At 37.0% G+C, this 14636-nt stretch overlaps 1 protein-coding gene and 1 non-coding gene across 2 annotated transcripts; both read left to right on the top strand.

The window, feature by feature from the left end:
- The first annotated feature begins 1928 nt into the window (after positions 1 to 1928).
- On the top strand, positions 1929 to 2001 carry TRNAV-UAC (transfer RNA valine (anticodon UAC)). Its single transcript has one exon. It is a non-coding gene; the product is annotated as a tRNA-Val (tRNA).
- A 1428-nt stretch (positions 2002 to 3429) lies between these two features.
- Positions 3430 to 13819, top strand: LOC128682271 (serine protease snake-like). Its single transcript, XM_053766896.1, has 10 exons — positions 3430 to 3585; positions 4088 to 4177; positions 5779 to 5866; positions 6344 to 6454; positions 7410 to 7474; positions 8081 to 8241; positions 9559 to 9753; positions 10726 to 10915; positions 11689 to 11846; positions 13039 to 13819. The coding sequence occupies exons 2-10, from the start codon at positions 4123 to 4125 to the stop codon at positions 13210 to 13212; spliced, it is 1197 nt and encodes a 398-aa protein (XP_053622871.1). The 5' UTR covers positions 3430 to 3585; positions 4088 to 4122; the 3' UTR covers positions 13213 to 13819.
- Positions 13820 to 14636: the final 817 nt, after the last annotated feature.

Raw genomic sequence — 14636 nt, 5'->3', positions numbered from 1 at the left:
ACGTGATAAATTGAAAAAACTAGCGTAGGTATATAATTTTTATGGTTTTAACCATGCGAAGCCGGTTAGGGCCGTTAGTTTTTCTATTAAAAAAATGTTATGAAATAGGTTAGTATATTTTTAACTAGATGTTGCCCGGGGCTTCGCTGCCGTGTGAATTTTGAGATAAAATATAGCCTATAGCAATCTTGGATAATGTACCTTTCTAATGGTGAAGAATTTTCGAAATCGGTTCAGTAGTTTCGGAAATTACCCGCCTCAAACATCACGAACTCACAAACGCTTACCTCTTTATGATACTCGTATTAGTAATAGATTTGTAAAGGAAGCATGCGTGTTCATTATACCCGTTCATTAACCTTAGACCTTTTATTTAGAATAATAGAAATTCCACAATGGAATATATAAAGTCAGCCTAGACTAGACCAATCACTTAATTTTATGATATGACAGTTTTTTTTACAAACGAAAAGACGAAAAGATGGCGCGAGGTTTATAACGCCCATGCAATGATAAATTTGGGCTATATTATGATCGAGTGTTGATATACATATATAGATAAACATCCAAGACCCGAGCCAATCAGAAAAAGATCATTTTCATGACCTGACCGGGAATCGAACCCGGGACCTCTCGGTTCAGAGGTAAGCACTTTATACCACTGCGCCATCGAGGTCGTCAAATTTGGCTGTTAAAACGATTTGTACTCGACGCCCACGACACAGGCCTAGCCTAGTGTGGGATCAGTTGTTATTTCAAATGCATGTAATTCTTTTCGAGAAATAAATAATCATAACCTGTTTTGATATACTTTTTGACTATGTACATTATGTACTTTTATATATTATTATAAAAAAAAAAAACATTGTAAGAAACAATAATGGTAAGCCGATCTGGCATGATAGGGACTAACACTGTTCAAATGAGTTTCTTTCGGCATTTCTTCTCAGCAGTGGTCATTCCGAAAAGTTTGTAGCTTGTGACGACAAATAACTATTTAATATAAAAAATTGACGTGAAAAAGTGCCTGTGAAGGTATAATTTCTGAATAAATGATTTGAATTAGAATTTTGAATTATTGTTCTTAATTCTCATAAACGACTGAAGCCGCGAATAGTCAATAGTATTCCAACATGGAAAAGGCATGCTGTATCAGTGACGTTGACATTAATTAATAAAGATTACTGACTTCCTGTGACCTCGGCTGACCGGAGACCTTAAGGTCACACGCGTTAGGTACCGAAGGCAATTGACCCTTGAGTCACAGACCTCAGAGCCATAGCCAGGACGTTGTATAGTCAACAGCATATCAACCTACACAAATTCATTGAAAACACTTCACTTAGAGCTTAATGCAGGATAACTGGATGTGCTGTTGACTGTACCTACTGTAACCTACCTCGTATGAAATTATAATCAGTCATCGTCACAGCCGATAAAAATTAGGTATATGTTTTCATGTAAGTATATTTAAAAAATCTACTTAGATCAAAATCGGTTCAGCTATTGGGTTGCTACGATGCCACAGCCAGACAAACACACGTTATGTTGGCTCCACAGTGTGGGTATGCAAATGGGGGTGGGTGTGCGTCAGTATGCAAATTCCATGTCGAGTGTCGACAATGGGTAAATACGAAACAAAATACCAGTCAACCATGACTTCGAATACACAGCGCCATCTATATATTATTTTAACTACTAATAATAAGTTGTAAATGTTTGCTACTCACCGCTAGATGGCGCTTGTCCGATAAAATATTTAGGATCTTATTTAAACATATTTCTTTTTCTAATAACTTTCATAATTATTTCATTAGTATTATAAAAAATATAAATTTATGGAAAAATTTTTTTTTCTTCTATATCATGTAAACAAAATATCTACCTGGTTGTATTCTTGTAATTTAATTTCGACAAGCTTGACATCTGGTTCCGTGGTGTAGTGGTTATCACATCTGCTTTACACGCAGAAGGCCGCCAGTTCGATCCTGGCCGGAATCATATCTTTTGCAACATTTTCTTGCATCATATTATTTTTGATGTTCCTATGATTACTTTTTATGTTTACAATAAATCGATAATTTTTTTTTAATTTAAAATGAAACTAGAAAAACATACACGATAAAGATTTTGACGGAATAAGACAAATCATATCTACTTTAGCATAAAGTCTAAAATAATTCTATCTTTTTTTTTTTAATTTGGGCGTTAAAAATATCTATTCCTAATAGTTTACAATATGCTAAAATTTATTAGGGGTTATTAACAATATTAATTAATTGTTTTTTTTTTTTTAATTTACCTATATGTTTATATGGGTAAATTGTAACAAAACGTAAACTACTTAACATAAAATTAAAACTAAAGTATATAACTTTATAATACACTTGATTCCAATAATGTATCAACAGTCAAGAGGAAACTAAACAATATTTAATTGGCTGACATCACCTCGCGGTTGGGATTTCCGATGTACCTACTTAATTTACAAATAGCAGTGACCTCCTCCGGTTTCGTCTGTGTAAGAATGGGGTCCGGCTAAGGTATGTGAATTGTCTACTTGACTGGTGTGGGTACAAAATAAAATAAATACCTACCTATAGCTAAGCTATTGAAATAGATAAATAGATAAAATCTTTATTGCACCATTCACAGAGGAGTTATATATCCAAACATCAAGGCGGACTTATTACAATATATCTACTTATATGGAAATATCCAAATATAATCATTTAATGTCACTTTAATTGATCAGTTTTATTGATTACAATTGTTTCGGTCTCATTAACGTATATTAGGATGCTTCTTGACTCGAAAATCCGTAACGTACAATACATTAATGTAACTTTTGGAGAATAGCCAATTGCAAATGTCGCTCCCAAATTTCCAGTAAGTACCTACTGGGAAATCGGAAACGTAATTATATATATATAAATATAATTATACTGGGAACGTTCCTGGGAAAAACGCATCGCTGTGGGATGGAGAAATTTGGGAGCGACGTTTACAATACATTCTCCAAAATATATTCTTTACAAATGTCAAAAAAAAAAATTAGAGCTAGCTATGATAAAATAAGATATTTTTACTGCATGTTTTCCGAACAAAATAAAAGTTAAACTGCAACTACTTATATACCTATTACAAGGAAAAGTTAAAATGGTAGGTATTTTTTACCTGATATGATTCGTACAATCGAATTATGTACATAACCTAAGTATATATTATATCTACATGCTAACAGCGCCTTCAGCGTTCAAAGCTGAATGAAATTATCTGGACATAACCTTAAAATTTAAGAACGTGGTGTATACTTAATTTTTAGGGTTATGTATCAGACAAAATTACAAATATCAATGAACGAATTTACGTCGTTTCATCGTCCGACGTCGTCACGCAGTTGCGTGGGACAAATACAAGTTCACGGTAATGCTTGATATATTTGCATGATCTGTCATCATGGTAGGTAACAGGTTTGACTAGTACGGCGAGTTGTATCTTATTGTTTTTATTCTCATTTAGTTTACTTTAGCTACTTTAACTGGTTACTAGTGTATTCAGTGGTTTTTCGCGTGAATAATAGAGGTAAGTACATACTTTGAATAAATATTATTATTATTAAATATATATATATATATATATCAAATTCAAACACACATATTAACATGCTATTTAATATTAGGTAAATCCTACTAATATTTAAAAAAAAAATCATTTATTGCAGGCATAGCCCATAAAGTGAATAGTAACAGATGAACTTATAACTATGTTAGTAAATCTACATTAAAGTTATTTGATGGTGTAGCGTCTTTAATATTATAGATGCGAAAGTTTGTGAGGATGTATGTGTGTATGTATGTTTGTTACTCTTACACGCAATATCTGCTGGACGGATTGTTATGAAAGTAGCTACCTATATGGGTAGGTACAAGAATAATAAAACCTGGAATAACATATAAGATACATTCTATCCCGAAATTCCCACGGGAGCGAAGCCCCGGACCCAGCTTCGTAAATTAATTATTAATGGCGAAGGGAAGCGGTTTTTACTTGTCTTTTATTTTCAAAATAATTTTTATCTCCACAGATTTCCTTAAGCAATGGATTAATTAAAATTCCAAGATGTACATTTTGTCAATTTTCCTGCTCCTTGGCGTTGTGTCAGGCCAGACCAGAGGTTTGTGTTTTATTAACCAAATACTGTTATAGTATAGGATACACTGTACCATTGTTTCTCTCTTCATAGTCGTATTCCTCATGGCCGAGGGTCGTGGTTATTACTTGGAATGAAACACACACAACAACTTTCTTGGCATTATTAATGGAGTGGTTCGCCATTGCCTTCTCCATTTCACACACAAGTTGATAAGAATCAACCAGTGTGCAGGTTTCCTCACGATGTTTTCCTTCGCCGGAAGCAAGTGGTGGTCGATGAAAACTACTATACATGATTGGTACAAACCCATGTGGCACGAGTAGGATTCGAACCTGGGACCTTTCGATACACAGGCGGGCGTCTTAACCATTACACCACCACCGCTTCATTACCAATATATTAGTACCATTGTTTAAATAACAATAAATAGGTATATGTATTTGTTTAACATTTAGATACATTAGGTATGTACCTATGTAATAAACTGTATCCCTTCCGACTTCCGACTCGTCAAGAAGAGTCTCTACATTATTTATTTATTAGATCAATACAATACAACGACATAATCGTAATTTCAGATATTATGCTAGTTCCACACTGTCGCCGAACACAGATATATATACCAACGCGAATGCGTTGCGCGAGCATTGCGTAATTTGTATGAGTACTTTTTATTTACCGCAATGTACATCGGTATACATCACACAATCCGCCAAAGTTTCGCAAACTGTTCGACGACAGTGGGATCCGACATTAGGCATACAATGCGTCAGCGATTTTTGTTAGCTTCCATTTTTAACGAACTTGCTGTCCAAAAAAATACCTAGGTAGGTACTTAAATAATAAATAAATAAATGTATTAGGACAAATCACACAGATTGAGCTAGCCCCAAAGTAAGTTCGAGACTTGTGTTATGGGATACTAACTCAACGATACTATATTTTATAACAAATACATATATAGATAAACATCCAAGACCCGGACCAATCAGAAAAAGATCATTTTCCATCATGACCCGACCGGGGATCGAACCCGGGACCTCTCGGTTCAGAGGCAAGCACTTTACCACTGCGCCACCGAGGTCGTCACTTACTTAAATGGATTTGTTACACGTGTCACACATGCTTTTTAACTTATTTTTGAAAACAATAATGAGATGAAAAATATCTGAAATCGAACGGTACCTACTCACTTATTATAAAACTAAATGAGTTGCCTTCCATGAGTGCCACATATAGTATTTTCATATTGAAATACATTTTTGAAGTGAAAACATATTCAGCACTTTTGTGCACTTCATGTGACGGGTAAAAAATGTTAAACGTTAAAATGGTTAAAATGGTAAGCCCTTCTGGCATGATAGGGACCAACACTGTTTGAATGAGTTTCTTTCGGCATTTCTTCTCAGCAGTGGTCGTTCCGAAATGCTAGTAGTTTGTAGCTTTGGTAAACATCATTTAATTTAGAATATGACGTGAAAAAGTGCCTGTGAAGGCCTAATTTCTGAATAAATGATTTGATTTTGATTTGATTTTTGATAAACTTCGCGTCGGGACACGTGACCCGATATAAAATTCGCAAGACGTCAAAAAAATGCAACCCGTTGGTTTTTTTTTTTCAGAGGGCGACAGCTGCGTGGAGGGCTACACAAACACAGTCGGCGTCTGTACCAATGCAGAAAAATGTAGATCCGCCAAAGAGGATTTCCAGTAAGGTTACATACATTTATTTCATTCTCATTTATAATTTAAAATGATTTTCTCTCCTATGTTTCGTGGCGGCCCTTCAGCTCTTGTCATGTTAAAGATGTGACGAATTCCTATATACCTAGATGCCTGTAATTTCTTAATAATGATGTAAATTCATCCACTTAATTTTTAATATATGTATAAAACCTACGATTTGTTAATTGACGTCCTTGGAGAAAAGGCTGCGGTGAAGTTTGTTGCACCGCTTCTTCTTCACCTGCGCTTTGGAAGTCAGCGGTAGACTTAGTTTATGTATTTTTTTGACGTCATAAGTGATGTACAGTCAACGGCACATCAAGTTACACTGCATTAACCTCTATGGCGTGGTAATAGCGGCGAGTTTGCAATGAATTTGGGGTAGGTATAATTGTTATTAAAATCCTTACATATCATCCTAAATTGAATAAATAATTTTGAATTTGAATTTGATTTTCTCAGAAAGAACGGCATCAACCCGACCTTCTGCAAATACAGCCAGTTCGGAGTCACCATCGTGTGCTGTCGGGACAACACCAACATACTGAACACCGCGCCTCCTGCCAAGGACGAGTAAGTAACAAAAAATCTAGGACAGATAAACCTGTGGTGCAACCATGAAACATAAAACACGTAGCACGCTTTGCGTCCACACGGGAAAAAAAGACACCATGTGGACGTTAGAACGTGCTATCTAGGTATTTGTATGTTTCGTGGTAGGCTGACCACCTTTGGTAGTAAATAAGTATATTAGAACAAATAACTCAGATTGATCTAGCCCCAAAGTAAGTTCGAGACTTGTGTTATGAGATACTAATTCAACGATACTATATTTTATAATAAATACATATATAGATAAACATCCAAGACCCGAGTCAATCAGCAAAAGATCATTTTGCATCATGACCCGACCGGGGATCGAACCCGGGACCTCTCGGTTCAGAGGCAAGCACTTTACCACTGCGCCACCGAGGTCGTCAAAGACGGTAGTAATTTAGATGGAAGTTAGGATTATCAAATTAAACTTTTACATTTCCTTATTAAATGTACTTATGTACTTAAAATCTTCTGTTCATAGTCGTATTACTCATAAGAGGGTCGTGGTCATTGCGTGAAATGAAACACCCATAACATTTTTTTTTGAACTATTAATTATTAATGGAGTGTTTTTGCAATTGCCTTCTCCATTTCACATGTTGCCAATCAACCACAGGTTTCAGGTTTCCTCACGGTGTTTTCCTTCACCGGAAGCAAGTGGTGGTCGGTATACACGAGTTAGTTTTGGTTATACCTACATGAGTTAGTTTTGGTTTATTGTGTGGCACGAGTAGAAATCGAACCTGGAACCTTTCCACAGGAGTGCTTCTTAACCATTACACCACCAATGTGCTCGTAAACTTTTTATAGTCTCTGCCTACCTCCATGAGAAACAGACCTGTATGTATGTATGCAACGAACGAATGTACTTTCCGTATAGGTACTTTGGCTTAAACATGTTTAATCAGGTAAATTTCTTCCGCTGTTCCAGTGGACCACCGATATGGGGGAGCTCCAACACTAATGGGCCGGACAACAGGAGAGTCAGTGAAAGAAGTGAGTGATAACAATTTTAGTGTGCAGTTTTTGTCGTCACGAAAGTGTCCATCCACCTGCACAATAATGCTGACTGCACACTATGGCCAAATAATGTGCGTGTGGTCTGAGGGCGCACTTCTTGAAATGCTATGAAATTGTGCCTGGGATTTTGGGAACATTCCCAAAAGAATTGTGAAATTATAGACTATTATCAAATGTTTGAACTTATAAGTGAAATTTCGTAATTAAAGTCGATAAAAAACCGTCCTGAAAATTGTTATCAAAATCCTGGAAATAATATTACATTACTAGCTTTTGCCCGCGTCTTTGCCCGCGTTAATTTTCCGGGATAAAAAGTACCCTATGTCCTTGTCCGTACTTCAAACTACATGTATGCAAAATTTCAAGAAGATTGGTTGAGTAGATAGAGCGTGAAGAGGTAACAAACAAACTTACTTTCGCATTTGTAAATAGTCAGGATTAGAATCAGAATAACACGATCGAAATAAATTTGCTCCAACACAAAAGTTGGTAGAATTAAACACAGTCGGGGACAGGAAACACTACCTCACCCCATAAAGTAGGTTATGTCTGTGACTTCAACTGTACTTTCAATCACTATAGAGTGCGAGCAGTACAGCCGAGGAGTAACAGAGAGGGTGGACTTCATCCCGCTCCTCCCGAACCCAGAGACAATGACTATATCCTCAGCAAAATGTGACTACGCCGGCGTGGAGCTTATCGTTGGTGGGGAGAATGCTAACCAGGGAGAGTTCCCTCATATGGTGAGAGCAATTGTGACTTAAAAACATTGAATTAATTAAATAAACACATAATTGAATATTCATTTAATTAATCAATTGTTATTATTGTATTTTCTATTGTCATTATAGATGACAATTATTGTAAAGTTAAACTATTATTGTAAAGAGGTAAGAGTTTATGAGTTTGTATGTTTGAGGCGGATAATCTCCGAAACTACCGAACCGATTTCAGAAATTCTTTCACCATTAGAAAGGTACATTATCCAAGATTGCTATAGGCTATATTTTATCTCAAAATTCCCACGGGAGCGAAGCCCCGGGCAACATCTAGTTTATTATATATATATATGTTATCAATTCACTGTCAATTTGATACTTGTGCTTTTTGTCTACTATCAGTGCAATTTTTCTAGCGACCCTACGACCGTAATTAATTTATTTTTCTGTAAATTTCTTTTCTTTTTTACATTTATAGAAGTTTTGATTATTTTGACATTTTCTTTAAATCCTATTTGTATAAAATTATAATTTTTCGAATCTTGTCCGAGCCTCTCAGGGCGCCCCAGCTGAAAATCGGCTGCTATTCCCGGTGGGTAGCGTTTAGCTGAGCTGTAGCCTATTTGTGCACTGTGCCACACAAATGCATGTCAGTTTTGTTATACCTATGTGTTGTTAGATTTTTTATTATTATTATTATGTAAATTCTGTGTTACAGCAGAACAAATAAATAATTTATATGTATCTATCTAGCACTACCTATACCGCTGCGACCGCGCTATCCTCACATTATACATAAATTTATATTTAAAAAATGGTAATTGTGGCCCTTCTGGCATAATAGGGACCAACACTGTTTGAATGAGTTTCTTTCGGCATTTCTTCTCAGCAGTGGTCGTTCCGAAATGCTAGTAGTTTGTAGCTTTGGTAAACATCATTTAATTTAGAATATGACGTGAAAAAGTGCCTGTGAAGGCCTAATTTCTGAATAAATGATTTGATTTTGATTTTGATTTTGACAATATTTAATTTTCTGACAAAGACAAGACTGAGTCTCAAACTTTAATAATCTGGACTGTGGTAATGTCAATTTTATGAACGATTCGATATTGCCCGGGGCTTCGCTCGCGTGGGAATTTTGATATAAAACATAGCCTATAGCAATCTTGGACAATGTACCTTTTTAATGGTGTAAGAATTTTTGAAATCGATTCGGTAGTTTCGGAGATCACCCGCCTCAAACATACAAACCCACAAACGCTTACCTCTTTATAATAATAGTACGTATATATACTGTTTTTATGGACAATAATGATATATTGTACTGTCTTAAATATCCAGGCAGCAATAGGCTTCACGAACTTCGAGAACGGCTACTCGTTCAGCTGCGGCGGCAGCCTGGTGAGCGCGCGCTTCGTGCTGACCGCCGCGCACTGCACGCGCGACGCCAGCGCGCGCGACCCGGAGCCCGTGGTCGTGCGCCTCGGGGACCAGAACATCGACCCAACTGTCAGTGATGGCGCTGAGCCGGTCGATGTATGTTCATTTGTCGAAGTGCTAAGCTTTCAATCGCGGCTTTACCCGCGATCAATTTCCCCTAGGAACATTATTGTTCCGGGATAAAAGGTACCCGATGTCCCTCTCCTTACTTCAAACTACATGTATGTCAAATTTATTGTGGTTGAGCTTCGCGACGACTGACTCACGCGTCAACTCGTGAACGGGTGCTGCCGGGGGAACTGGTCAGCTCGATCTTTTATTAAAAGTTTTTTTTTTGTTTGGTTAATTATACATATATATGTAGGTATATATATATTTTCCTTTCATCAGCACTTGATCACAATCATAATATGTTTCAGTATACCTTTTGACCATGTACTTTATTGTGTACTTACATTGTTATATTACTGATAAAAAATTATACATAAATTTATATTTAAAAAATGGTAAGCCCTTCTGGCATAATAGGGACCAACACTGTTTGAATGAGTTTCTTTCGGCATTTCTTCTCAGCAGCGGTCGTTCCGGAATGCTAGTAATTTGTAGCTTTGGTAAACATCATTTAATTTAGAATATGACGTGAAAAAGTGCCTGTGAAGGCCTAATTTCTGAATAAATTATTTGATTTTGATTTCAAGAAGATTGGTTGAGTAGATAGAGCCTGGAGAGGTAACAAACAAACTTACTTTCTCATCCTATTCCTAACTACGTATAGGTAATATTATAAATTTTGAACAGTTATTTTTCCGGGACGAAAGATACCCTTTGCCCTTCTCCGTACTTTAAACTAATGTATGGTGCAATTATGAATTTATCTATATCTATGGTCTTGGATGTTTATATATATATATATATATATATATACATATATATATATATATATATGTATATGTTATAAAATGTTGAGTTTGAATTGAGTCGTTGAGTTAATATCCTGATAACACAAGTCTATAACTTACTTTGGGGCTAGCTCAATCTGTGTGATTTGTCCTAATATATTTATTCCAGGTAGCAATCCGCAAGATCCACAAACATCCAGACTACAAGCCGCCGAAGCGCTACAATGACGTGGCTCTGCTGGAGCTGGCCACGGCCGTGGAGTTCCAGGCGGCGATCCGGCCCGCGTGTCTGTGGACGAGGCCCGGCTTCGGGGGACACACCAAAGCTTTGGCCACAGGATGGGGCGTCGTTGACACCGGTATGTATAAAGACCAAATATAGAGAAGGACCGAGGCTACCATTTCTTTATTTCTATCTCTTTCTAGTAGCTAAGTATAGCTTTCATTCCACGTTAATTAAACTTAATTCTACATATCATGTACCTACATAGAACATAAGTTTAGTTAAGAACATATCTAATGCAACAAAAGACTGTAAGTACTTCTCTTACTGCGGGTGGGTGTCCTGGAGGTCTGAAATACAGGTTTAACCTAGTTTACGCTCCAATCCACCTCCCAATACATACTCATGTATTGTGTTGTTGTGGAAAATAAATATATTTTAAATTCATTTTTCATTCATTCTTTTTTTCTTTCTCTTTCTTTCATAGCATAAACGTAGCCGTCGTTTTGTGTCTACACGTTGCCTGTTTTGATTAAAAGACGTAAGCACTTTAAATAAAACAGGCGTCGTGGTGTAGCTTTTGCCTGAATCACCCGCGTGAAAATTTATTTTTCCAGAATGAAAGGTACCCTACGTCATTCTCCATACTTCAAACTAAATGTTAGCAAAATTTCAAGAAGATTGGTTGAGTAGATAGAGCGTGAAGAGGTAACACTAACAAACAAAGTTAATTTCGCATTTAGAATATTAGTTATATGATGATAAGAATCCTCACTAAAAACGGACGTTTTTCATCCCGGCAAAATGTCTGTTTCCGTGGGAAATTACGCAGGCAAAGCCGCGGGCAAAATCTAGTATAGTATAATACGTAAATAAGGTTAAGGTATTATGGGAAATCGTCGATTGCAGTGACACAGCAGTCGTCCAAAGAACTGCAGAAAGTGTCCCTCTCGTTGCTGGAGAACAGCGTGTGCGGTCCACTGCTCGGGGACATCAGGAACTGGGACGGGTTCGTGGACTCGCAGATGTGCGCCGGGGAGCTGCGCGGGGGGCGGGACACCTGCCAGGTACCGATGGGACTGGGCTGTATTAAATTTATTCATAGCATACAAATATATACATCACAGAAAATGAACAAAATTTTAATATTACAAAGGTACAACAAAGGGGTTCAGTCAAAAGCACATCAAGCGTTACCCCGCATGAACCTCTATGGCGCGGTAATAGCGGCGAGTTTGCAAATAATTTGAGTACCTATATAGGTGATGTGCTGTTGACTGTACCACTCAGCTTGTGCCGTGACCAAGAGCCACGACGCTGATTTTCAGTGATACCAAACAAGATGGCGGCAACAATTAAGACGAGATAAATCCGGGAAACATATACATACAATTATATTATCAAAATAACAATGTCGAGATGGATGGATGGACAAAAATAAATATAACATCTTTAAAATATAAAAGATAAAACGAATAAAAGTAATAATAATGTATTTCGGTACATATTATCACAGTTACACAGAGACAAGTTTATTTGTAGAACAAATTAAAAATCCCCCGACTTTCAATATTCATTTCGCTGCAACTTTTGAACGGCTGAACCGATTTTGATCATGTTTGATCAAAATCGGTTCAGCCGTCTAAGCATAAACCGCATAAAAATTTGCTATAAAAAAAAAGTTAAGCTTAGAGTCGACAGCACATCAACCTACCCAAATTCGCCCGTATTACCGCAGAGTTCTACGCAGGATAACTTGACACGCTGGCGACTGTACCTAACTAGATCGCTCGCGTAAATTTTCCACGGGTACAGTTATTGTTCCGGGATGAAAAGCACACTGTGTCCTTCTCCATATTTTACACTATATCTATGCATAATTTTAAGAATATTGATTGATTAGATCGATCGTGAAGAGGTAACAAACTTACTTTCGAACTTATAGTATTAGGCTTGTTTCAAGCGTTAGCTTTTGTCTACGCCAGTACACCACAACACTAGGCACGTCCCGCCCGCGACCCCTCGCGCAACAGCCAATGACTATCGAACACGACAATTTAAATTTTATTCCTGCGCGCGCACTACAAATCTAGTTTTTTCTATTGTTTTTTTTCCTGACATTCGATTCGATTTCTGTTTTTCATTATACCAATTTGTAAGACAAAGAAAAATATAATTATCTAATTCTTAGCTCCAAGTATTTTATTTAGTTCCGTAACGAACAGCTTTAATATGACACGATTTCCTGAATTTTCACAGGGCGACTCCGGCTCCCCGCTGCAAATCGCATCCAAAGAAAACCAGTGCATCTTTTATGTGATAGGAGTGACGTCATTCGGCAAGAAATGCGCTCAGAGCGGACAGCCAGCAATCTACAGTCGTGTTTCAAGCTTTTTAGACTGGATTGAGAGCGTAGTTTGGCCCGGAGAGTAATACAACTATATATAAAATAAATATATGTATAATACAGCCATAGACAACCTGCAATCACCTTACCACGAAACATACAAATATAGCACGTTAATCACGTCCACATGCTGTGGGCGAAGTGTGGCTCTTTTCTCACCATCGAATCAATTCGAAATGAGACACAGCGAACCAATCACATTGCGCCATTGTGACGCAACGACAACCACACTGCAATGTGATTGGTTCGCTGCGTCACACGTCGAATCGATTCGATGGTGAGAGGTGAACATGCAGAGCCGCACTTCGCCCTCTGTCTCTTTCTCCCGTATCGTGTATGCAGCGTGTAAAAAAGAGAGAATATGTGTAAGCACAATCACGTGTTACGTGTTTCATGGTAGGCCCCCAGTTCGTCAAACTTTGGTGGACTCGGCATATTTGCTACGCAACTAAGTACTACTTTTACGCTATGTTCGTTCACGGCAATGTTTAAATAATCTATTTTTAGTTTTGGTTAAATATATCATTTCGTAAGGTAATTACAGTTAAGTACTTTAAAGTGTAATTTTAAATATTAATTATGAATCATAATAAAAAATAAAATACAAAGTAATTTTTGATACAAGATTTTGTAGTACTTCGTTTTATTTTTCAACGTGTGACAAAAAAAAACAAACATTCGTACAGTAAATCATTCAAGAGTTCCCTCGTTGGGAGCCGATCCTGAGTACACCATCTGGTCATGCTTATAATAACGCATTGTCATAAAAGTAGAAACATGCAAGATTTGATCACAGAGAGATGGGACAGGGGAATTAAATGCTTATTATTATAAAACTACATTCCACATGATTTGAACCATATTTAATAAGGATTGAAATACGAAACTAGCTTTTTCCCGCGTTAATTTTCCGGAATGAAAGGTACTAAGACGTCCGTACTTCAAACTACATGTACGAGTATGTATGCAAAATTTTAAGATTGATCGAGTGAGTAGATAGAGTGTGAAGAGGTAACACACTTTTTTATAATTTTAGTTAGCATTTTATTAATGTTTATCGAAGAGGGCGCATAAACCAAAAATGTTTAAAACCAGCGCTCAATAACTGCGTAATATTGCGTATACAAATGAACAACACGTAAACAAACACTAAGCTTGTATCACGGGTCTGGACACAACACACCGAGAATCGCAGACAAATATTTGTGAGCAAAAGCTGGGGTATTATTTAATCTGTGGCAAAAGTAAAAAGCAAACATCATGAGAAGGAATATTAAGAATTCCCTGGACTTCAATGCTAAACGGCTGAAGAAGAAACTGGTAAACATATTGACGAATTAAATTATTAAATATTTTGACGACCTCGGTGGCGCAGTGTTAAAGTGCTCGCCTCTGAACCGAGAGGTCCCGGGTTCGACCCCGGTCGGGTCATGATGGAAAATGATCTTTT

This window comes from Plodia interpunctella, chromosome 29 (genome assembly GCF_027563975.2).
Source record: "Plodia interpunctella isolate USDA-ARS_2022_Savannah chromosome 29, ilPloInte3.2, whole genome shotgun sequence".
In the NCBI taxonomy this organism is placed as follows: domain Eukaryota; kingdom Metazoa; phylum Arthropoda; class Insecta; order Lepidoptera; family Pyralidae; genus Plodia; species Plodia interpunctella.
This window is presented reverse-complemented; position numbering and strand designations above follow the sequence as displayed.

Bases quoted from the DNA above. Each gene is read 5' to 3' on its own strand.
- LOC128682271 (XM_053766896.1), top strand. From the start codon at position 4,123: ATGTACATTTTGTCAATTTTCCTGCTCCTTGGCGTTGTGTCAGGCCAG. The intron at 8,242-9,558 runs GTGAGAGCAATT...TTAAATATCCAG, and splicing joins AGGGAGAGTTCCCTCATATG to GCAGCAATAGGCTTCACGAA. The intron at 10,916-11,688 runs GTATGTATAAAG...CGTCGATTGCAG, and splicing joins ATGGGGCGTCGTTGACACCG to TGACACAGCAGTCGTCCAAA.